We start from the raw sequence: 25,881 nt of genomic DNA, 5'->3' as shown, positions 1-25,881 counted from the left end.
ATGTCCACGGACAGCCCGAGCTGGCCTCTGATTGGTTGTCGGGCTCTCGGCGGCACTTCAAAGAAACGAGGAAACTACAACTACTACAGCAGCAGACGGAGGGAGGACACACACACACACACACACACACACACACACACACGTCGACAGTCACCGCGAGCGCACACACTCGATCACTCTCTCTCTTTCTCTCTCTCACACACACACCCGCACATCAGCGCAGCGCAGACCATGGCTGCCACACTGCTCCGGGTGAGTTCACGTTGCTATTAATTTGTTGGAACATATTTTTACTAATGATCAAGAAAACATCTTAATGCTGCCACAAATTCTACCTCCATGTTGTCGATGTAGCAAACCAAATAGCAATCACAGTCTGTAATGGTGCAACAGTAAACTGACAGTGTATCCAAATCATTTTCAGTCAGTCAGTCAGTCAGTGTGTCAGTCAGTGTGTGTGTGTGTGTGTGTGTGTGTGTGTGTGTGTGTGTGTGTGTGTGTGTGTACTAATCCTGTGTTTGAGCTGCAAGTTGTAGAAGTGATTTAATTTAATGGAAGAGATAAAGAGTTGATTTATGTTTAAAATCCCCTCTCCTTGTAACGGGATTCATCCAATGGAGGCAAAGTGGCAAATGTCATTACGCGTATCCGTTTTATATACGTTTTGCTCACAACATGAAAACGTTTACCTGCTGCAGTGATGGTGAGTGTTGGTCCTGTTCGTATTGACACGACCCTTAGGTCTTGATTCAAGTCCGGGACACTTTGAAAAACTGAGCCACAGATCGTCAGGACATTTGCAGGATAACTTTGTGCGTTATTACGCACACTGCGTTTAACCAGTTCTCCGGACTGACGGGTCTACATTTCTGTATGTCCCCCCCCCACAGGAGGAGGCCCGGCTCGGCAGCACCCCGCTGGCCATGCTGGCCGCCACCTGCAGCAGGATCGGTGACTCCAGCCCCTCATCGTGCTCCTCCGCTCTTACCGATGGAGCCCAGGGCTTTCGCACGTGGAGGGGGGGCGCCCCGGGCGTCTGCCGCACCTCGCTCGGGGTTCCCCATGGGACCCCCAGGAGTAACGGGACCGGACTGACGGAGACCTCCAGTGCTTTTTCGATGACAACTGCCAACTCTCCTTTTGGAAACGATTTCTCCATGTACCAGGCCGCGGTGTCATCAGAAAACAATGTTTCCGATCCCGCACACGCACAGCGGCCTGTGTTTCTGACCAAGTTCCCCTCCTCGGTGGAAGGCATTGCTGGGATATATCCGAGGATGCACGCGCACCCGTATGAGTCTTGGTTCAAGTCCGTGGGAGAGGTCAGTAACGGGTCTTCTTCTTGGTGGGACGTGGGCACCAGCTGGGTGGACGCACAGCCCCCTGCCGGGTTGCCCTCACCTCTGAGTGGCTACAGTACTGACTACAGCTCCGCCTTCAGCCCCGGTGCTCCTCAGCACCTGCTCCCCGCCACACAGCACCTGTTCGATGGATTCAGGCCTCCTGTGCCGCCTCCCTTCACGGAGTCGGCGACGGCGGGAGCGTCTGCGCGGGCAGGAACCCCCGTCGTGTCTCTCCCCGCATCGTCCCGCTCCTCCTCGCGGCGCTACTCCGGCCGAGCCACGTGCGACTGCCCGAACTGCCAGGAGGCGGAGAGCCTGGGCCAGGGGGGCTCGAGCCCACGTCGGAGGGGCCTGCACAACTGTCACATCCCGGGCTGTGGGAAAGTCTACGGCAAGACCTCTCACCTGAAGGCCCACCTGCGCTGGCACACCGGCGAGAGGCCGTTCGTCTGCAACTGGCTCTTCTGCGGCAAACGCTTCACGCGCTCCGACGAGCTCCAGCGGCACTTGCGCACGCACACCGGCGAGAAGCGCTTCGAGTGTTCCGTTTGCCACAAGCGGTTCATGCGCTCCGACCACCTGAGCAAGCACGCGAGGACGCACGGCGCGGAGGGCTCGGAGGACGGCGGGGAAGCGGGACTCGGTAAAGGCAACAGCGACACGGACAACAGCCTCTCCGGCAGCCCGAGCCAGTCTCCCGGGCTGCACGTGCGCGACACCGCCCCAACCAGCGAGGCACGGCGAGCGGGAACAGTCCACACAGATTGATATGAACGGAGCAACACGTGGACGTTGGAGGGAGATTGCCTCAACGCTTACAAACTGAAATGGCACTTTATCATGAACTCCAGCCGTGGATGAACCGTGTCCTTATACCTCAGACGTTTTTGTAGCCTTTTTTGAATTTTGGTTTTACTCTACAGCTGATCAAACGTATGTTATTTGAAGATGTGTTGTGTGCGCCTTATTTATTCTACAGTCATTTGCGTGTAGAATTAATCAAGTAGCCCGTGGTTCCAATTCTCTGCCTTTATCCCTAATTCCAACTTTTAAGCCATTGCCCATATAGGTTATCTAAAATATATTTCATTGAAATAAATTGTATCAGTCGACCTCTGTCTGTTAGTCGTGATTACAACTGGTATCAATCAAACGGGGAGAGTTTGGCAGTCTACATCATTTGTTGGTCATTTGGGCCTGTTCTGGGCGTAGACCTGTGATTTAGCCAAAGCTTTTTTTGTATATTATAATTTGTGACTTAAGACTCCGAGGATAACAAATGTAAAACAGTGCTTGTGTCCACAATGGGAGTTCTGGTGAACCCAGGTGAGAATTAGTTGCTTCAATTATCACAGTGTGTGTGAAAACTTTTCCACCAGGCCGTTTTTGAGGAACTCCTCTTTGGGATTTGATAATTAAATTGTTTTGTGCAGGCCCGGACATTATTTACCCAGAATATGCACCGTTTAATCTAGTACATTGGAACTTCAGTTGAAGCAATACTTCTGTTGAGTTGTGTAACTGGGGCTTGTAAAAAAAAATAAATTGGCCCGATCATTGTATTTCATCTCTTTTTCGTTCTGTCGTGACTGGTGACAGAGGAGAACACCAGGCTCATTTGCTCCCTTACTGTAACACCAGCACAGTTGCCCGTTGCTTCCCATTTACAGAAATCAGCACACATATATCTCAGTTGCCCTCGTGTTCATCTCCACCTAGTGTTCAGTTTATACTGTTACCTAGACCACATGGGTTCTGCATGCAACCGTTTGTCACACATTGAGCTTCTGTGTATTTTGTTGCGACTCCAAATATACGCACAGCCTTGAATTCAGTTCAGAGAACAGGGCCATTAAAGTATAGGCTATAGCTGGACGCCTTGCTTCTAAAGATATAGATATAGAATATATTTTAAGGATAATAACTGTATAGCACACCAATAAAAACCAGGCCAAACAGATTTCAAACTTTGGATAAAAGATAAATACATCAATTCGATACAACTGTAGACCCTACAGAAAAGTCATCAGTCATGCTACAAAACTAGTCATGTTATTTGACAGTAAAACTACACAGAAAAGTGCTGTTGTTACTCTGAGTGATGAGATGTTTATTACCTTATTGCTGAATTATTCTCTTTGTTAGCGACAGAGTCCACTCTTCATAATCATAAAGAGTACTTACTACCCATTCCTTAAGTAGCATTTGCATAAAATAGAACAATTATCATATCAGAATAGAAGAAAAACAACAACAATTAGATAACAATAAATAATAATTAGTGTTCACCTGTTGCTGTGAACAACTTCGCATTAAATAAAACAATTTGAAAAAAAGGAACAGGATTGGTAAAGCAAAAGTTACACACGATGCCATGCAACTGGCATTCTGGATCCAGAGGACCTAGTGCATGAGGAGTGTGAGGAGAGGAAGTCCTCCGATCTCCGTACCATTAGTGCTGATTTGTACCTTTGCCTAGGAGTTGGTCTAAGAGTGGAAACGTAACAGTTTATCTACAGTTCTGGAGAGTAATGGCTCTGGGATGATCAGCAGATTCATGCAGACACAATTCAGTCTCTGGTACAGAGGTCGAATACTCAGGCATTTGATGATACACTTGCTATCAGTTCGAAGTATTTCTGTATTTTACAAATGGCGTTTCAGTCCATTGTAATTCCAGTGTTGTGATTTTGTTACATTAGCCTCAAATGCTCTTTAAGATGACCTTTAATGCCCTAAGTATAGCAAACCAATCATTTCAGCCTGACCATTACAGCTCTCAGAGACCTCACAGTTTTCAGTAGTATAATGCAAAAAAAAAATTGATCTAGTGCAAGTCTAACCAGACAATCAAATGAAACTACATTCGCATATATAACGATAGTAAAATGCCATAAAATAACACCAATTGTCAATGCAGTTGATCAGTCACCAAAAACAAAATGCGACACAAGAACATTAAATAACCGATATGAGAGCAGGTACGCCAAAAATTCGAATAAAACTAGAAAGAAATATATAGAGTCACTGGTGAGCATCATGAATTAAATACCGATAAGCAATACAGCTGAGGTCAGTTATGTGTAGACAGTATTATTAAGGAGAAAATGTCATGCCTCAAGCTGGCCACAAGAGGGCAGACTAAAATAGGAACACAGTACAGTTGGAGTGTTGGAGGGTCCCGCAGTCAACAATGACGCGAAAACATGTAGTGTTTTTTACTGTAAAAATAAACCCTAGATAGAGCATAAATGCACCTATCTGCACCCTCGCACACCCACAAGCACACACACACACACACACACACACACACACACACACACACACACACACACACACACACACACACACACACACACACACACACACACACACGCACACACAGACCCATAAATATCGATTTCCAGGATACTGGCCACATTAGTCACACAGTCCATGAGCCTTTGGTCAGTTCATTTATCAATTGTGATTCCATGGAGGTTTCATCGTGTCGTTAACCATTATCAGTGTCTCCACATACAGCTGGTTGAAGTTTCAAGATACAGAAAAAGAGGCCTTCTGTCCAACTTTCCTTCCACACGTCTCTACACTGCCTTCCTTCTGACCATCACCTCTGACCTCTGCCTAGTACTGCCAGGGATCATTGAGGGGCATCTTGGGAACCTGGATGTGCATCTCCACAGGGTGGTCATGTGGATGGTCCCTCCTGTAGGTGACGGTCTTCTCATTGGTTGTAGGTATGTATGACAGGTCCTGAAGGGTGACAGGAATATGCTGTCAGTTGCACTCGTGCGCATGCATCCAAACAGACACGCTCAAACTAAAACGATGAAACGGAATTTGGTGATGCATTTCTATTCATGCAAATCAATGCAGCAGAGGCTGAGATATTCTGTCCTTCTACACTTTTCATGATGCAACTAAATTACATATTTTCACAAGGCTTTGTTTATTTTATATCGGATGAATGGGAGGATGGAAAAGGTTTCCATGTGCTCGAGATGGTATGATTGCAGAGTTGGTCTTGTGATTAAAAATACTGTGCACTGACAATATTAAGACTATATATATACATTACATTTTTCTATTTTACAAAAATGATTCCCAGCCAGGATTATGCACTTGATGTCACTGAGCTCATTATTTTCAGTGCAGTGCCTCTTTACATTGGGTGGATTTCCTAAATGTTCAACCTAAGAAGTAGAAGGTGACCGTTTGTTGCATTATCTAATCCCAGAGTGAGGAGGTACAACTTTTTCAACACTCCCAGATACTGTAAAATATGAAACACATTTCCACTGGCAGTTTACAGTGAAAATATGTTGACTAACAAGCCTAAACTTTCTTAAAAATGATGGGGTCATTTAGATGATCTGCAGTGAACGATGAGCAATAATTGTGGGGTTTCCAAACACTTAAACACAGTCCTAAACCAGTTTAGGCACAAACATCTCCAGAAAGCTCCCCCTTGTTCAAATTTCCTTTATCCTCAAAGGTGCTGTGCATCACTGTACAGTCGCAAATCTGGATGCTGTAGCTGGTGAGCTGGGAGTTGAGAGGAAATGTAAAATACAGCTGTACCTCGAACAGCAGTCTCAAATTTCTCAGCCCTGGTTCTAGCGGACGGTTCACTTTAACAAAACTATCCTAAAGAATTAAGGGGTCCCCCCCCCCCCCCCCCACACACACACACACACCCGCCCCCCGCCCCCCCCCTGAGGCTGATGACGACCGCCTCCTGACTTTTGAGAGCCAACCTTTCCAGTGCAGTGATAGACGCCGTCTTCAGCAGTGCCCCCTGGTGACCAGCCTTTTCTCTGTAGAAGCAGCCGGGACATGGCCACCAGCACCAGCCCGCAGAGCACTGTCAGAGCACACACACTGAGGAATGTTCCCATCAACCGACTACTGCTGGTACAGTCTGCAGAGAAACACATTAACACACACACACACACACATATGAGGTTTCCCTGCAGATTCAACAATGCATATGCAGCATTTACTTTTGCTGCTGGATTAGTTGGAGCATGTTTTAACTACTTCATAGTTAGTTTGGTAGTTTAGGTCACATGGTTCCCAACCTAGAGGCCAGGCCCCCTCCTGAGGGAGACGAGATAAGTCTGAGGGGCCATGAGATGATTAAACTGGTACAAAAGAAGAATAGGCAAAATTCTCCTGCATCTCTACTCAGCTGCGGCCGTGCCAGGGGTGCTGCACTGAATAGTTGGCAGGCTGTGTATCTGCTGGGGAGCATGTGTGGATGACGGGCCCATTGCTCAACACAAAGAGCCCAAAGACCGCTCTGTCATTTTGTAACAAGGTTGCCATGGAGACCTGGCTCCTGGTGCACCCAGGGGTGGGCGTGAGCAGGAAGAGGGTGTCCCGTTGGTTGGGGGGGGGACAATGAGCAGTGCTGTTCCAAAATTTGGGAGGGCGGGGATGAACTGTAACACTTGGATGTACGATAATTTGTGTGTGTGTGTGTGTGTGTGTGTGTGTGTGTGTGTGTGTAACCCAGGGCATGTGTGTGTGCTAGTGAGTTTTAAATTGTGTGTGTATGTGTCAGTGGGTGGATGTTAAAATCCAAGAAAGTGAACTGGGAACTGAAGGGAAATGTAAAATACAGCTGTAACACTGACAGCAGACTTGCTGACACAAATGCACCTGGGTGCAGTAGTGCAGCAGTGGTAGCAGCGGAATTGACCTTGAATGAAAGCGTGTGAGTGAGTGTGTGTGTGTGTGTGTGTGTGAGTGTTTGTGTGTTGATATTTTACCTGGTCTTATACTAATGTGAGCCTGGCCTAGACCACACTGTGAGCTGGCTTGAAAGAAATAGCAGCAGATTTGAATTGGCCAAGCTGGTTTTACCTGATACATCATCCATGTAGCCCACCAGTGGTGCACAGGTGATGTTGCACTGTCCCGCCTCCTTTTGTGCGAGACCGTGGGAAGCGCGGCAGCCCACGCAATTCCTGAAGGAGAGGGACAAAACAGTGCGTCAGCTAAATCTAGAAAATATTTCTGTAAAGCTCCCATCATGCTTTATGGTAGCAAACACAAACTGACACGTACCCGTATGATTGGCAGGTACTCTGACAAGCAGGACATCTCTCGCAGAAGTCTCCGGAGTAGTGGAGGTCATCACACACACACTTGCCACACACACATCTTCCCCGCCCGCTGCATAACAAGCCATTGGCTGATTGGCAAGTTGCTTCAGACACTGGACAACTGCAGCTATCACCTGTCCATCCATCGTCACACAAACATTCACTTGACACACACACACCCCGTCCTGAGAGGGACAGGCAGAGACAGGAGGAAAAATGATACAGAGGTAAATTAAACAATATAGACTGCGTGTGTTTTGTCAAAATTGCTCATATTAGTACATTTTAACTAGAAAACATAATATTTGTTATATTTAAAAGTGAGTCCCCCTCACCCCCACACAGAAGACCCTCATCATACGGGCAGGAGAAGTCGTCTCTCTCGCAGTATTTCCCGTATACTGTCCCGAGCCGGCTCTGTTCACACATACACCTCCCACAGTCACACTCTCCCCGACCACTGCAGTCCACATCAGACCCATCGGCTCTGCATTTCCAGTTTGAATCCCGGTTTGAGTTGTTCAGCAGTCTGTGGTCGGGCCTCTGCCCCTGATTGGTGCCATCTTGGGTCCCTGTACACGGTGACTGGCTGTCGTCATGACAGCGCATTGTTGGCCCACAGCTGCAGCGGCACTTAGAGTGAATCCTGACGACAGTGGATTCGTTGTAACCCACAGGAAGAACCATCACTCGTATGTCTTCATCTTCACCATCATCGGGGCAAGAGCGCAGGCCGATGGTGATGTTGAAGTAAACCTGAGCGGGGAAGTCAAAGATGATAATAACAGCTACTGAGTGATATTCAAGTGATTTTAATGTAGGTTTGTTTAGTCGGTCCAGCACTACAGATATATATATATGTATATATCAATAATGTTGAAATTAGTAAACATTAAACCTGTTTATCATTACCATGTTAGTACTTGTTACTTACTTAAGACTTCTCAAAGATTTTACTGGATAAGGAACTGAACTCTTGATCTAAATGATAATCGCTGTTGATGTGGTTCATGTGGAAAACTGTGCGTGCCAAAGCTTTGAACCAACAATGGTACTTTTGCTTGGTTTTTATCAGCATTCTGGGAAGTGTGAGTACTTTCCATACTTCACTTGAATCCACCCATTGAATAAATGGCTGTAATCACTCCTGCTGTGTGCAGTGATTAAGCGGGGTTGTGTTCCAAAAAGTTAAGAGCCCTGAATGGTTAAGGAGGAGAGGAGTCTAATAAGCAGTTCAGGCAGAAATTAAGTTATCAAATACAGTAAAAAAAAAGTTCCAATTAGTATGAAATGAGCTCCTGTGTACTGCTGAGAAGTATGAAGAAAGATCTTTGCAGGGGTTCAGACTATATAGGACTTTTTCCTCTGGTAGATGAATGGATCAGGTGATAGCAGTGAATGCCCAACAGCCTATTTCTAAATATAAATGTCCTAGTTGTTTGCATAAAGGCCCTTATGTTAGGCAAGCTTCAGGATTACAGGACGAAAAGGTCATGAAATCACATGGAAATGTTTTCCTGTTAAATACAGCCCATAATCCGCTCAACTCAGATTATTTACCAAATCTTCTCTGTCACGTACAACTCTCAGTGAAGTCTGTGTGTGTCACACTAATCCAATCCACCCAATAATTGTCCTCTGACATCTCTGGGATCTTAATTCAAAGGTTTCTGTATAAATTAATCTAATTAACATCAAGCTGAATTCTTACTGATTGTGTGTGCTGTGATGCTTTCGAACTAAAAGTATGTTTGTGTCTTTACCGTCTGGTCGGGCTGCACCCCTGTGCAGCTCTGGTCCTTAGCAGTGGACCCGTTTGGACAGAGAGGAGACACAGATACCCAGTACCTGCTGACTGCCTTGTCCTCCACTGACACCGACACCGCTACTTCCGACAGCAACCTCTGGGTAGAGCCAGGGTGAAAAGAAATGAAAGAGCATGATCAAACATACAACCTAAAATCATGACATTAAAGCCAACATGTCATGCTGGATGCATGCGAGTGTAGATTAAGATACAAATGGAGCAAGGAGAAGTGAGCGAGTGACAAATTCAAACTTTAAAAAACATAATGTAAGAGTGAAAAATGTTGGAGCAAGCGAGAGGAAGAGAGACAGAAACTGTGATTACTTGAAGTTGTCACCAGTCCCCAGAAAGCTTTCATTGTCGTGCTTTCTCTCTGACATACAGGAGGGTTTATGGGAACAGGGAGGTGGGGCCAAAAATAGCATCTTTGTATTCGTCCATGTTTAGAACCCATGGTTTCCGCGGGGATCTGATAGCTATTATAATGCAGGCTTCTGTTCGGGCTTTGCTGCTTTGCATGTGTGTGTGTGTGTGTGTGTGTGTGTGTGTCGGCGCGTGCGTTGCTGTGCAGCCGGTTCTGTGGATTCGGCAGATTCTCGAAGCAAACAATCGACCGCTGTGCCTGAGGCAAGATTACTGCTTACAGTGCTGCCAACACTCACACACACACACACACACACACACACACACACACACACACCAATGCTCAGAGAGCCTTACCCCTCCTTAACCTCCTGTTCTCATCTGTGTTTTTGTCTCGTTAGGGCTTCAACAACTAGAAAAATCCCATCATCTGTTTTCCCAACTTCAGAATTTCAGTTGCGTAAGTCTCTTTGACATTCAAACCTAGATTTCCTGTGATACGTACAGAGTAAGCTGTACTGTAGGATCAGAGATTCAGAATCCTTTTTCTGCAAAAAAGGAATGTGCTATTAGTCGGCCTGCATGATCAAACAAGGACAAAAAAAACGGAGTTCATGTTGACTCAGCCGATCAGCGGACTAATGCCTCAAAAACTTTTGAACCCAGACTGCATGGGCTCATGAATTCAGCTCATGCTGTGCATCTGTACTCCTCTTTCCAATCCTTTATGCATCCTTGTCCTTCTCTTTGTTCTCTCAAGGACTGATAATACACTGAGGCAAAAGAAAAAAATCTGTTATTCTCTAAAGTTGCAGAGGAATGAGGTGTGGCGCTCTGTACCTTGTATGCATCCACCACCAGCTCAATTAGGTTTGAAGCCTGGAAGAGGCCTAACTTTCCCAGGTAGGAGCCAGGAAGCAGGCGCACCAACTCCTACAGAAGGGGAGGGAGACGAGGGTAAAGAAATACCTTGAGGCTTTTGAATTAGTCCCCGATAACGTTGGAAGGAAAAACACAACACTAGCACCACAGGTCTTACATGTCAATACCATAGACGGTACATAAAAATGGACGTGGTCAATGGGTCGGGAAAGTGAAGTCGATAGGGAAGTCCCTGAAGCCTGGATTCTCTGTAATCACCAGCAGAGGGGGCGACTCACTGGTATTGCAAAGAGAAGTCAGTTCCTAAAGAAGTCTATGAGAAAATGACTCTTGATTTATAACGTCAGCAAACATTTTTCTGAGGAGTTTGTGGTCAATCTCGAGATTCAAGTCTTCTCCAATACAGCATGATGTTAGAGAGGAGAGAGGCGAAGGTGCAGACCAGCTCAGAGGGATCCTTTGTCGTTTTTAGGTAAATGTGAGTAGGGCAGATGAATGGTTGTACAGAAACCCTCAAATTTATTAGTGGCAATATATAGTCTATTGTCCCTGTTACAAATGTAAGTGCACTGGTGGGAGATATTACCTCGTACCACTGGTACTGTTGCTTCTCCACAGCAAAGATGGAGTAGATCTGGTTTTCGAGCAGCTTATCAGACAACTGACCCACGCTGGGATGGTCCTGAGAGAGAGAACCCAACGAACCAAATCACACCTGAATCTTTCCTTCAAGAAGATAAGTATACACTTGTTTCAGCATGTCAACAATTTCCAAGACTAAAATGCCAACTTCACGTCTAGCCATTGAGGAAATCAAGCCATATTATCGTGCGATCATGCGACCTTCCAAATGTTCTGTGAGAACGGCTAAAGGGTTTCAGCAAGTAAACCAGCTTTGAGTGAGCTTCCCTCCGCTTTCTCACTGGTCGTGTCTACTTTACATATTTCTGTCCTCAGTGCAGCTTTCCTGACCCTGATTTTTTTCAGCACCCTACACATGTCCTGCTCCTGCTCCTCTCACCATCCTGGTGCTCCCCGTGTAGACGTTGTTCTCCAGGTGACACCGGCCATCGTGTGGTACGACGATCCCTGCCAGCCGGCTGTCCAGCGCCAGGTGAGATGGCTGGTCAGTCATCAGCAGCAACAGGCGCTTGGCCTCTGGTCGCCAACCTACCGCCTTCTAAGGGAGCAACAGGAAGAAATCTGTGTCATGTCATAGTACGTTCAAGAGTTAATTAAAAAAATAAAATAAAAAACTATCTTATGTCTTAATATAAACCATGCGCCATCATAGACCTGTATTTTTTTCTCTGATTTTGGAGAGTAGTTTTACAAATCACATCATATATATTCCATTATATCACTCATGCTAGACTCACACAAGCTGATGTGGAAAATAGTTTGTTGTTCTTGCATGCAATTTTAACGGTTTACACGTGTGGCAAGAAACTGCACATTCAAGCATGTTACTCATCCAAACTATATTAGCTATCTTGGTGATCAGCTCTTTCTGTAATGCCTGGTTTAAGAAAAACAGACAAAACATAACTCCATCAGCCACAGAGTCTCCCTCTTTATGTCTGTGACTCGTCATAGACACTGTGAGAAAACTGGCTCTGTGTGTGCGTGTCTGTGTATTTAAGGAAAACCAGCGAGCTTATAAGTAGGCCTGACATAATGGAGAGTCTATTTCTAGACCCATGACCACCGTGGTGTTTCCCTGCAGACTGGTTACTCAGGGCCCCCCTGCATGCTGTGACTCACAGCCCTCCTGCAGCCATACTATAAGCAACTGTTACTATATTGTGTGTGTGTGTGTGTGTGTGTGTGTGTGAGCTGCCATATCTAAGCAGTTGTGTCATCAAATAGTAGGATTCTAGCTGCAATATTGAATGCTGAGTCTTTTACCAACCTACCACGACTTAGCACCATATTTGGGCTTAACTCGCATTTTTCTGAACGTATTCGAGACACTTGGGAGAACTGTTGTTTCGCTCTGTTTCACACACATAGATCGTTTAAGCCTGACTTCTGTGTATACACACCTGGCAGACAGCAGCTTGCAGCATGGCGTCTAGCCCTCCCTCCGGTGTGTCCATGTTCCCCGAGATGCGCTGGCGTTTAATCACCCGCGTGAACTCACTCATGTTTCCTGTCATGCTTAGGACGTGGTGGAAGCCGTGGGCTGGTCGACATCGGATCTCGTAATCACTGGTGAAAGGTAGAGCGAGAGCCCCCCCCCCACCAAAAAAACATCTTTACTGCAACATTCAGGAATGCAGAGCTCGAAAAACAACCACCAGAATAAGCAAATGTCACAAGCATGTATGTTGTTTAAGGTTCCGGTACAGGTCGCCATCACCATAAGTGTTGCCCCCCAACAAGTGATGAGTCTCTCCGTGTATGAATTACAACAAATTAGGAGCAACTAATGGAAACAGCTCACTTGGAGAATTACTCAAATTTCTCCAGCCCTCTTTTTACCTCACCAATAGAAGAAAGGGTTTGCTGAGGAATATGACAGAATTTGAAGATTTATCCTATTGATTGAAAGACCATTAACACCCACTTTTTTTCCCCACGATCAACAACCAAACGAACCCTGTGTCTTACCTGCAGGGGTTGTTGATCTTGGAGGGATGGACATTAATGTAAGGGGAGACAGGTTTGTCCACGAACGAGCCGAAACCCAGCCAAAGGTCTGAGGAGTGCTGCGTCATACGAAGAGATAGAGCAACACCCACCGTCTTCAGCTGGACCACGGGCGGCGGAGCAGAGGCGGGTGGGCAAAGACAGGTACACAGGACGACAAGAACAAAAGACAAAAACAAAATCATATCGGTATGACACAATAAAAAAAATAACAAAACAATAACTGCATTTATGATTTGAAGATTTGCTCGTCTAAAGTACACACACTCTACTCATCTTGCGCATTTCTGCTATCTAATCCACGTCAAATGTAAAGTAGTCGTCTCGTAGGCACCAGTGATCTTAAACGTACAGGCTTTGGAAATAATGCATTTTCTCCTCACGAATCATAAATGAAACCCTTCAGCACTGACTCACATAAAGGAACATTGACAGCTGAGCAGTTTAACACCTACATAATCCAGGTTTTCCTGCATAGAAGCTGACACATCCACCAGATAATACAGATCCACAGGGTAACGATCCAGCTGCTTCACGGCCACTATAAAGCTGGCCTCCGAACCTAGGAACACACACACACACACACACACAGACACACACAAACACACACGCAGACACACACAACATTTCATTGACATTACATTTTACCTCGGGAGCTTTAAGAAAATGTGGTGCAAACTAGAGGTGGAGTCGTCCAGAGTCTGTTGTCCGTCGTCTACCTGGCCTGAGGGTGATGCTGATGTCTCGTGGGGACACTTGTGTGCTGCTGACGGTGGCGTTGACCTCCACCTTGACCTCTGACTGTTCCATGAACTCTGGTCCACAGCCCCCTCTGAGCAGGTTCCCTCGCAGGTCGCAGCGAACGCCTGGCCACAACCCATCCTGAAAGTTTTGGAGGTCGCACACGGTCAGGAGGGGAAAGCGGTGATCGTCTTTTGACATGTTGAATTTTCATTTTTCGATTTCACAAAACTAGACACGGCAGCCAAAGATAATACACGAGGACCATGTTGTCCCACGTGTACCCATAAGACAGAGACAATCAGAGAAATGTACAGTATCCTCGGTCAAATGTCTTTTGTGTTTTTGGTTTGTGCAGATTTAATCTTCCGGTTTGTAGAATACTCATATCTCGTTGAACCGCTGTTTCTTTATTATGGGCCTGACAAATATGTTTCAAACTTCCCAGTACTCCTGTTACAGAAAAAAAAAAAGCATTTTCTTTGAGATGATTTTATTTTTGTAATTTCTTTGGTACAGAGTGATGAACCTTTTAGAAAACACTGGCTCATCTCACACCAGGCAAAATCGAAAGTGGCTTCACAAATTACTTATGATGGTTCATTTTCCCTTTCTGTCATTTATATGAGGTTTGTATTGATTTGAAATGATGACATAATCACTTCAGTTTTACTATGCAATTCTGAAGTTACTCATCAGTTTAGTGTATCCGGAGGAAGTATCCTGTTTGTATTCATAGAATGTCCATCTAGAGGAGAGGGAAGATAAAATCAAGTAGGGGATCTGAAGGAGGGAAGTCTTTATTAGCGCTTTGGCTTTTTCTTATATTGTACAGTGTATCATTTGATCAGCACTGTGCTGAATCTTGATACACTGACCTTACCACTACCTAATAGCAGGCTAGCCCAACAATATAGTATGCGTATAAGTGTAATGCGCTGCAGCTTTACAGTGGATTATTGACCTTTGGCACTTCAGTCTGTGAAAAACACTCACGAAGACCATTATATGTGTGTGTTTACAACATGTCATGAGTCCATTTTAAAAGAGTGACATGAACAATGAGATCAAACAGATGAGGAGTAAAACAGGGCCAATGATTGGAATCACAAACAGAAACATCACGAGAGCAAAGCAGCAAACAGTTTACAATAAGAGCTAAACATGTAGCTGAATATGTAAACACTTCCTGAACCTGAAAGCTACACTGAATTTGATTTACTCGTCCAGGTCTCCTTGGCTACAATTTGTCCTGGTACAGCTCTGAATAACAGAGTTTCACAGTGACTTCCAGGGACTTTCCTTACACAGTTTGCCTCTTGAGCTGGCATTAAATGAAAGTGCCAGGATATGAACATGCATAATGATGAAGCTCTGTACCTGCTTCGCTCTGTGTGTGTGTGTGTGTGTGTGTGTATCTGTCTATGTGTGTGTGTGTGTGTGTGTGTGTGTGTGTGTGTCTGTGTGCGTGTCTGTGTGTGTGTGGGTGTGTGTCTGGCTGTGTGTGTGTGTGTGTGTGTGTGTGTGTGTGTGTGTGTGTGTGTGTGTGTGTGTGTGTGTGTGTGTGTGTGTGTGTGAGTGTGCGTGTGTGTGTGTGTGTGTGCATGCATGTAGGAGGTTAGAAAGGGGGCGTCTGGAGACTTTCACACACCAGCGAGCACAGCCCTGCTTAATGATGTCGGATAAGGTTAAGGTTCACAGGGTAGGAAACTACCTGAAGTCCGTAAACACACACATGTTGTCCAGTATAGCCACAGGTTGTGACTGCTGTGGGGCCGGGACGCTTTACAGCTTCTCAAGGCTAATTCAGGATGTGCTCTTTACGAGACAGACAGATACACACAAACACACAGGCGGCTGGAAATGTTCAGAAACACACACACACACACACACACACACACACACACACACACACACACACACACACACACAGACACACACAGATACACACTCAAGGGAAAGCCACTAAGCTCAAACACACACATTATATTCACATCTGCGGACAGCATCAAAGCGTTGGTGTGTGTCATCTGAGGAATGCTGCTGAATGTCTGCCACGTTCCCAGTTTTGTTTAGTTCTGACACACACGAACACACACACACACACACACACACACACAGACACACGTATACACACCCCTACCTCCTTAAAGCACCAGGCACACTGTGGTCCACGTCTGAGACACTCTTTGCAAGACGTGATACCTGGAGCCCAACACACACTGTAACCTGGAGGCACAAGAGAAAAAGAAGAGAAGAGAAGAGAAGCAATAAGCATATGAAAGAATGTGTGCATCAACCCTCATTAGCCACGCAGCCGAGCCCCTGTGGATATTCAGAGATCTCATACACACTTTTGATGATCGAAGCACCACTTTGCATCTCACAGGAGGCTCTTCAGAGACTATCAGCAAGACATGTGGCGGACAAACGGCTGGGAGTGTGGGAACAGGTGCCCGAGTTGTTGTGGAGTGGGCGCAATGGATAATTTCCCACAACCACAAAACAAAAAACTCATGCACACACACACACACACACACACACACACACACACACAAACACACAAAATCTAATCATGAATCAGTGAAGACCACATGCAAACAAATTCTAAAGGAGCGATTACACAAATAATTGACAGATTTTTCACAGAGCCATTTCAGTGAGTTATCGGGCTGGAATGTAGGACAGACAAAGGCTGCAGGTTCTGGCATCATTAACAGCCCACTAATAAGCAGCTCTGACCCAATTAGCCCTCGTGGCCTCTGGCAAACCTCTGAATAGGTGAAGCATTTAACTTGCAATTTTAACTGATCGATACCTGCTGAAAAAAAAAGAGCTTGGTGTGGTCTGTAGGTTTAAAGGTTTCCCCTCAGAAATGATTGGTGGTTTCTTCCTGTTAAGTTAGACGGTGTACAACATCATCCTGATTGCTTTGTTCAAAGGTCCTTCCTAAGCACGAAAGACTGTGTGAAAGAGATGATCCTAAAATTCTCTCAGCGAGGTTCCTGAGCCAAGAACATTTGTTATATATATATATATAAAAAGATCAAAGCTTTTGGAGAAAGGGGGAGGATGGGCATCTGGTGTTGCGCAGCGATGGCTGGACATGATAGAGGAGGCCGGCTAATTGCTGGCAAATGATGGAGCCTAATTGGCCCTCATGAGCCTCTACTCACCGGCACCGGGGGCTTCCGCGCAGACACTGACCACCGCGCAGCAGAGCAGGAGACACAGACGGACGCTGCCGTGAGTGCGCAGCCAGGAAGTCATATTATCCAATCCGCACCGGGAGGGCGACCGGGGCGCAGCAGCGAGGAGGCACAGGAGCAGAGGCCGTGCAGCTACTGCAGGTGAGCCGGGTGAGACCGGGCGTCGTGCGTCCGTCGCTGCACGAACAAGAGCCGGGAGTGCCGGAGCGAGCCGCGGGGCATTGTCGTTCACCCAATCGCCTTCTAATCCCGGAGAGGTATTCACATTCCCGGGTCAAATCAGCTTACGAGCGCGCTCCCCCGTGGACCCGGGGAGGAGGTGAAGCAATCGGCGGAGTGCGGCGTCGACAGCGGCTGCGGCGCGCGTCCCTCCATCTACCTCCACCGGCCGCAGGTGTGCGACGTGTCCCCGCGCGCTCCCACGATGGACCCGGCCTCACGGGTGATGGCGGAGCCCCATGCCGGGACAGAGCGCAGCTGAGCTACACACACGCACACACACACACACACGCGCGCGCGCATCAACCAGCGCTGCGTTCAGCCGGTGCGCACCAACACGCGGACTGAACATCCCGCACTAATAACCGGAGAGTAACCGTGCTCCGGCCGCTGTAGTGACTCAGGGAGGCGGTGCCATGGCAACCACGCTGTATCAGGGAGGGAGAGAGAGAGAGAGTTAAAGAGGGAGGGTAGAGAGACAAATGGGAGAGAGTGAGAGAGGAAGAGAGACATGCTACAAGGAGTTGTGGTGGGCGCATTCCGAGCCAACCATGGCCTTGAATTGAACACTGATGTTTATATTGCCTCTTCGGGGAGCCATTTAACAGCACTGAGGGCTCCTGTGTGTGAGAGGAGCTGGGGGTGTGGGGCAAAGCATGTGTAGATGGATGATGGGGGTAAAAGAGAATAAGGGGGAGGGGGGTCAATAAAACCAGAGCTCTTGCAGAGGGGTTCACAAGCTGGTGCTAAAGGAGGATGAGGAGGAGGGGGACCTGGGTCCATTGTGCACAGATTCCAATGACATGGAGTAACCTCGCCTTGCCGGCTGCTCCGCTGAGCAGCAGCCAAAGACTCACTAAACAACTCAACATTTTGAGCCGGAGGAAAACAGAGGCAAGCGAGGACAAAAGACACAATGGTCCACCATCTTTGGCATGCTCGCTGCCCGTCTCCTTGTAGACGTCCAGCAGATAAAACAGACATGTTTTGCTTGGCATGGAGCCTAAACAGTGACTGTGAGTGTGCCAGTAGTCCGAACCAATGCAAAGCTCAGCACACACACACGGTCACACAAGCCCCGTATCTACTCTGTTTGACCCCATCTGTCACTCAGAGGGCCTGGAGTTGGGCCAGCTACACCTCTCCTCTCATTCATTGACATAGTTTGTCAAAAGGGAAATTTGGAGGGGGGCGGGGGGTGACACCTCCCCATCCCCGCCCTCATGGCAGTCTCTCTCAATTATGGTAATGATGCAAACACACACCACACTGTTTTGTAAGTGTGTGAACCATCTCAGAAATGCAGATCAGGTCCATGGACCCTCTCTAGCCAGCCCGAGTATCTGCTCCGAGGGCTGTCGTGGCGGGAAGTGGAGGACAAAATATGGATCTGTTCCCTGCAGAGCAAACTTGATAATGGAGTCCAGCGTAAACACTCCCTCAGGCCTGTCAATACTGGTCAGCATCAGCATCTTAATGACAGTAGTCATACTCGTAAAGTTGACACAAAACAGTCTCCTCCCCTGTCGTTCCTCCCCCACCTTTCTAACCTCCCTGCCCCTGGGCCATCTCTTCTCTTTCTCTCCCCGTGGTGTGTTTGTGTTAGCAGTCTGCTGGGCTTTCCATCACACTGGTCTGGTCTCATCACTCAACCACAGACACACACACACACACACACACACACACACACACACACACACACACACACACACACACACCACCCTAGTTCATGTCCACTTCTGAACTATCAGACCTCCTCCGCCCCAAAACACCTACCCAACTTTCTTTCTGAATCGCCGTTTAAAGTCTACTCGTCTTACTGATTTTCTCTCACGGCTAAGTTAATGTGGGGGACAAAGTAGGGGTCAAAGGTGAGATGGGACTCAAGTGGGGATTCCCATGAACAGACCCAAACTAACCACCACAAATTTGTATTTCGGGGGGGGGGGGGGGGGGGGGGGGGGGGATTTTTTTCTTTCTGTGTCTGAATGTCAGAGTTTGTGTAGGCTGGAGCCTAACAGTCGCACAGTTTTAAAAATATTTAGCATTTACTTTCTTCGTGGAATGGATTTCATCATTATTCAGTTATAAGCTATCGGAATTCCCCTCGTACTATATGTCAAGATTTGGTATCTAGTGAACTGAATTCCCCCTTATCAGACTGTGATCATCCTTCACCTACCTGACAACTGTTTTACATATGGTGCATTTACTACACACACACACACACACACACACACACACACACACACACACACACACACACACACACACACACACACACACACACACACACACACACACACACACACAGAGAGAGAGAGACTGGTCAGTTTTTCTTTTTTTTCAAATCAAGTGGAGCTTTATCTAAAACTTTCACTTCTGTCAAATCCTGCACATCCCAAATCACGAGTGACATGAGTGATTTGTGTTTAGCTGGTGATATCATTCACACTCTCACAGCAGACAGACCACTCTCACTTTGTGAAAGTCTAATATTAGCACAGAGGAACCTTTACATTGTGCGTTCCTGTTTTCATTATTTACAATGTAGACCATTACGTCAGAGTTCCCTCTTTGGAAACTCAATGTAGAACTGAAATTTTGGAGGTGATGGTGAAAAAGCACAGTCAAAGTCAGTCACGTTATCTGGTCTGAGCCTTTGTGTTTCTGTCGTTACCACTTCACTATTTTGAATGTCACAGTGGGAACAATATGCACATTGTTGTCTGAACTAGTTCTCAGTTTTTTGACTACAAACATTTTACTAGGGATGAATATCAATTTTTGAAGTTCTTCAAAGCATTAGAAAGACCATAACTATTATTGCTTTAGTCTGCCTTTCAGTTATTTCCTAATTCGGTTATTTCCTAATTCTGTGGTTCCTAGCTCCTTGTCAAGTTGTTTCTGGAGAAAAATTGTGTTGTCATTGAAAGATGTATGGGGGACTGAATCATTACAGTGTCCGTCCTTCCATCAGGTGTTCATCATAATGTGTGGCTATCTGATGTGGACCTACTCTTTTTGGACAGATGAATAATCTTAAATAATCTTTTTCATGCTTTAGTCTTCCAAGAACACATAACTTGTTGGTCAGACTAATAAATTGTTAAAAGAAAAAATCCTGTTTCGCCTGAACCTCACTAAGCGCTCCGCAAACCTCAGGTATGGTCGCAGGTGGGACCTCCTTACGTTCAGCCGTGGGTTTTATGTTTTAGTGAACACACAATCGACAGCAACTCAGCACCAGTCGGAGTCTGTTGGTTTGTCTTTTGGGAAAATAAATGTGCATCTGTTCTTCATGAATAATGTACTTGTTGACCCTCAGAACGGTGAGTTTACTGAAAAATATAACTGTGGGGAACAAAACGTACAATATTCACTGAGAATAAAAAAAACGTGTATATATATATATATATATATATATATATATATATATATATATATATATATATATATATAAATGTGTGGCTAACTGAGGTATATATCATCAGATATCACAGAGTGGGGACAAACAGGATCAATTGTTTTCATTTGCGGTCACACTGTTGGAATGATGGCATGCAGTTAGATTTCAGAAAACATCCGTTTGCTACCTCGGGCACATAACCAAGGAAACCCCGCGGTTCTTACCAGGACAATACTGACATCTACATCGACCATTTGTGGCCTTGTGGTCAATGCAAACACGCACAGACACATGCAGACACCTACGCTTCAGTCAACCACCAGCATGACTGTCAGCAGGCAGCAGTTACTTAAACACCGCACTGACCCTTGTTTTTCACTGCCTTACAGTCCTGAGGAAATGTTGGCTTGTGACACATCTGTCCAGGGACTACAGATGAAAATGAACCTCTTTGCTAACGGTGCCACATTTTACGGCAATGTTCATGAAATACTGTAAATAAATAGATACATTTTAGTTATGAAGTAAGTGAAAGTATAAATTTGAATTTCAATACACCAAATACCGGTCAATGCAAACAATTGAACTGACCTTAGAAATTGTAGTTTATTGTAGTGTTTAAAGTTGGTTTATTGTGTCATTCCTGACAAATGAGCTTCTTTCAATGACAACTGAGCACAGTTATGAAGACTGTGAGATGCAGTGTACAAGTTCAGGAAAAAGCTATGTTAACTTAGTTTGAAACATCAAACAATAAATGACAGGTTATGTTTCCAAAACACACTTGACTTTATTATTGCTTTGGTCAAACTGTAGTGAAATCATGAACAATTGGAGGACATAGAATCTCAAACACTACTGATGGATCATTTTCCTTGAAATGTGAAAGTGAAATGCCTCTGAAGAGCTTAGTTATCTTTTCCACTCATCATGCCCTTTTCCTCTCACCAGGAAGTCTTGGAGAGTCCCTTATTTTCCTACCCACATCCTGGGTGCCAGCTGCTGTGCAACTGTAATTCTATCAAGGCCAACCGAGCTACTCTCCGGCTCGGTGCCAGCTTCGCCATGAGAAAGAAAGGGAAAGAGCGAGAGAGAGTGAAAGAGGGAGGGAGAGAGATCACTGGTCTCAAGGTCCTCCAGCCACAGGGAAATAACACATTTTGGACTGCAGGGTTGCAGCAGGGAGGAGTAACAATGATATACCATCCTGTGGTGTAGTTTGCAGTCCAGTCTGCATATACGCAACCACGCTCACCAACAGTTCCTCCGAATCTCCACCCAGGCTAGATTTCCCTGACACAACTGTGCAGCTGTGGGTAATGATGTGGAAATCGACTCAGATTTCCAGGTAGTTCACCCACTATCTGGTCCAGTCCAACAAAAGCTCCACTGCAGTACTTCAAATGACTAACGTTGCCTCAGTGTTGTCATCGTGTACATTTCCCAGTCAGGGTTAGGGAGCCAATGGGGTAATTCCGCATGGACTCATTTAGACAATAGCAAAATTATGCGATTAATGTAAAATTTGTTCAACCAATTATTTGAATTACTTAAAGGGCCAGAAAAGGAGCTTTAAAACTCAATGACTCAGGCTTCCACTGGTGATTAAGTGGATGTCCCCATATTTCCTGTCAAGCAAAGGTCGGGGCATAAGAGTCTAATTACCATGTTTCAGGCAGTATTAGAAGACCATGGATAAAGTTCTACTTTAGAGGCAGCAGTTTGAGCTACAAAAGAAGAGACAAAGACAAACACTTGGAGAATGATGGCCAAAGAGAACAAAAAAAAAAACTGAGGAGTGTACTTTTGGCATTGTTAAAGGTGAAGAGGTCTGTAAAGGCTTTATGCTTGTGGTCAATGAAGCAAAAAATGATCTACTGTATAATGAATTCATCTTATCTGGTTATCAGCATGGGTTGGTAGTGTGAAATCAGTATCAATGTTGGGGGAAATCTATGGAAAAATCCCTCATATTATCAACTATATCAGTTTTCTGCTTTGTCTCCCACCACTGTCCCACCGTCCTTGGCAGTAAGTAATAATCAAACTGTTGCCAAGGGGAGTCGTTTCCTGTAAAGGGTAACTAAAGCAGTATCAAGAAAGATAAGCAATTGCTTTCATATTTTGAGTGAAGTAATGATAAATTAGCTGCAGAACTGATTATTTGTCTAACTGGCTAATTAAAAAAAAAAGGCCAGGTCAAGCTGCATAGTTGTCATAGAAAGATCAAATTTGTAAGTTGAGGGGGTTTCAAGACAACAAAAACGCAGCCAGAGTGGTTTACTTGAGGAATTAAGTAAGGAATTTTTTCATGAACTGATGATGCGCTGGTATCATGGTTCACACGGAGCCGTATCTCAACACTTCATGTATATGAGCTGAGCTGAGCTGTGGCCTGTGCGCCAAAACATACCGACTTGGGAGCTTCAAGGCTCTTTGTTTAGACTGGACCTTCTGCATTTCCATTTTCAATACTTTCATTTTTTTCTATAGGATTTCTATATGAAGCTCAGCCAGGAAGACTACTCTCACGTTTGCTTCAGTTTAGTTTGATTCTCATTCATCCTGCCTTTCATCCACTCCACGCATGTGCAGTCATTTCCCTGGCCTGTCATTTCGGCCATCAGCGGGCCTCATCTATCCAATAGCATTGCTACACACATGCCTTGTTAGCCTACCATCTTGCTGCTGTCAGTTTAAATATGATTTCTCTCCACTGCCGGTCCTCTCTTTTATGCGCACCCTCCACCTCACCATCATCGCCCGTCTGCACAGACTCATCAGAGTCTTCTCTCCATCAACTCAGCAAGTCATCAGCCACCATCACCACCAGTGTCTGGACTCCATGGGGGGATTTTCTTTGCTGCTGCTCAGGAGCTGTGTCCTCTACTACAATATCTCCCCATAGAGTCTAAGCGCCAAAGACACTTCGAATACTTGTCATCACATATCATTCTGTTGAATCTTTAATATATATTATTTCTTCATTCACTTGTCTCTCTTGATTGAACTTTTATGGTGGTATAATTAAGAAATCAATTGATTAGAATACAAATTGGTAGATGGAGATAATCGTTCATTCAGGTCATAGGTCAAAGTCCAGTTGCTCCTGATTCAGTTGAGCTCTGTTAATCTTCTTTAAAAAATGTAGCATGAACACAGCTATCACATTTAAAAACATTCTTTTGATTTCACAATTCATAATGACATAAACAGCTGATGTGACATGAAGAGATTTAAGTATACATGCCAACTGTTTAATTTATTCGTAGCTCTGTGTGCAGCATTACAGTGAGAAACATAAGGTTGTGTGATCAAATACACAGGTAAGAGGATTAGTTCTGATGACAAAGAGTAGTAAGTGTAAAATAGGAGACCTGGGTGTGGTGTCGACAGATCTTTGTGTCTTCTGTTGCTCTGTTTCCACTGAACCTATTGTCCCACATTTGACCGAAGCCTGAAACTATCACTGATTTACTCTGGGCAACCAGCAACTCCAGGAAGCGATTACATCACCTCTACAACTGTGTGTGCGTGTGGGTCCCTCCCCCTCCCTGTATTCATCAATATGTCATCCTTAAACGGAAGCATTCATCCATAGTTTTCATTTCATCTGTCCTCTGATCTCCTTCATATGACAGCAGAGCTGCAAATACCAAAGAGGCAATCTGCTGTGAGACGGGAAGAGACAGGGATTATTCTTTATGAAAGCAAACTGTTCCTGTGTGTATCAGTATGAATCTGAATCTTTAATGTTCTCCTGTTCACTTTAGAGAGCAAGCTAATGTGTATTTGTGGACACAGTCCATCTTTCCCTCCACCTCTCTCATGCACGTGCACACACACACACACACACACACACACACACACACAGCTGCCGTAGTGGACTTCGGACTTGACATCCTTTGGGAAAGCAGGGAGTTTCCTTCCTTGGTGAACATGTTTCTGTGTCATTCAGTGGGCTGCTCCTGCGGTCAGGGCTCAGCCAGCAGAGCGGAGGCGAATGAAAACAACAAGGCAAACTTTTCACCTTCCGAGTGGACGCACACACTCACGACCTTGACCAGAGTTGGTGTGGGAGCCAAGTTACACTGCAACATGTTCATGTTCATGCTTAGGTTAGACTGAGTGCAGTTTACATCTTGTGTAGTATCTTAGGTCTAATAGTTAGTTTATATGTTGTTTAGTATCTTAGGTCTAATAGTTAAGCACATTACTGTCACCTTTAGGGAATTAGCTTACGGCATCTCGTTGATGCTGACCAGTTAGTTCAGTTGAGATTCAGAAACCGTTCTACCCGTTACTCCGGAGTGCTGTGAAGCTTTATCCTACCACGATTGATGTACACGAGTCCATTCTCGGAAACCAACGACTCTCAGCTCACACAGTTGGTATTCCATTTGTTTCACACTGCGCGAATGTTATCTGGGTGATCATATAATCAATCAAACAATCACAACAAAAGCTGAACTCAGTGGTGGAGGAGGTGCTCAGGTCTTTCACTTCAATAAAACACTGAATTAACAAAGTAAAACTACTAAATTTAAAAAAGGTAAAATGACCTATTCTGCGATTGTCCCCTGTGACTGATATATTATTGTATATTATATATACTGAATTTGAAATTGTTAAACATTGTTAAGCAGTATTTTACTGTTGTAGCTGGTTAATGGTGAGGCTAAATGTAAAAGACATTTTAGACCATGGGTCTCAACCAGGGTCAGACCCATTCAAAGGTTCACAAAGCGAAAAGTAAAAGTGAGAATAAAATATAAAATATAATAAAATAAACATAATACACAGATTCCTGAATTCCACAGCTTAAAAGATGTTGTATATTTTGGTTTTTTCTTCACTACATCGACGTGTTTCACTCTAAAGCTGCTGTTTGTTAATATTCCTGTAGTGAACAGTATCAGGCTCTCACTGTGAGACAGGGCCCTCTGGTGGTGCCACCTTGTAAACAGATGTAATTTAGCATGGCAGGAGAAAAATATATACACACACATTCATCACTAAATAACTTCTGGAATAGATCCAATATCACAAAGCGATGATCAACAAGAGTCAAAATAAGCCATTGGGATTGAGCTTTGTTATGACGTTGATATTAAGTGAGTATTAAGTGAGTAATCTCACTTCTCCA

At 45.2% G+C, this 25,881-nt stretch overlaps 2 protein-coding genes across 4 annotated transcripts; one reads left to right on the top strand and one right to left on the bottom strand.

Annotated features, from left to right (window-relative positions):
* sp8a (sp8 transcription factor a) lies at positions 1 to 2,455 on the top strand. Its single transcript, XM_035620044.2, has 2 exons — positions 1 to 252; positions 891 to 2,455. Exons 1-2 carry the CDS (start codon positions 1 to 3, stop codon positions 2,109 to 2,111), a joined length of 1,473 nt encoding a protein of 490 aa, XP_035475937.2. The 3' UTR covers positions 2,112 to 2,455.
* Positions 2,456 to 3,427: 972 nt separating this feature from the next.
* itgb8 (integrin, beta 8) lies at positions 3,428 to 17,754 on the bottom strand. Of its 3 annotated transcripts, none has more exons than XM_035620041.2 (15): positions 17,075 to 17,754; positions 16,042 to 16,127; positions 13,877 to 14,039; positions 13,613 to 13,719; positions 13,119 to 13,258; positions 12,551 to 12,716; positions 11,527 to 11,682; positions 11,092 to 11,187; positions 10,464 to 10,556; positions 9,217 to 9,357; positions 7,789 to 8,209; positions 7,416 to 7,638; positions 7,212 to 7,315; positions 6,101 to 6,264; positions 3,428 to 5,096 (listed from the first exon to the last, which is right to left on the bottom strand). In XM_035620041.2, exons 1-15 carry the CDS (start codon positions 17,166 to 17,168, stop codon positions 4,968 to 4,970), a joined length of 2,283 nt encoding a protein of 760 aa, XP_035475934.1. In that variant the 5' UTR covers positions 17,169 to 17,754; the 3' UTR covers positions 3,428 to 4,967. The 3 variants fall into 3 exon arrangements, with proteins under 3 accessions (XP_035475934.1, XP_035475933.1, XP_035475935.1); XM_035620040.2 differs by having other exon boundaries at positions 11,527 to 11,685; positions 17,075 to 17,751; XM_035620042.2 differs by lacking the exon at positions 17,075 to 17,754 and adding an exon at positions 16,717 to 16,864 and having other exon boundaries at positions 11,527 to 11,685.
* Positions 17,755 to 25,881: the final 8,127 nt, after the last annotated feature.

The sequence above is a fragment of the Scophthalmus maximus genome, chromosome 22, assembly GCF_022379125.1.
Source record: "Scophthalmus maximus strain ysfricsl-2021 chromosome 22, ASM2237912v1, whole genome shotgun sequence".
Taxonomy (NCBI): domain Eukaryota; kingdom Metazoa; phylum Chordata; class Actinopteri; order Pleuronectiformes; family Scophthalmidae; genus Scophthalmus; species Scophthalmus maximus.
The sequence above is the reverse complement of the archived record's forward strand: the minus strand, read 5'-3'. Positions and strand labels throughout refer to the sequence as shown.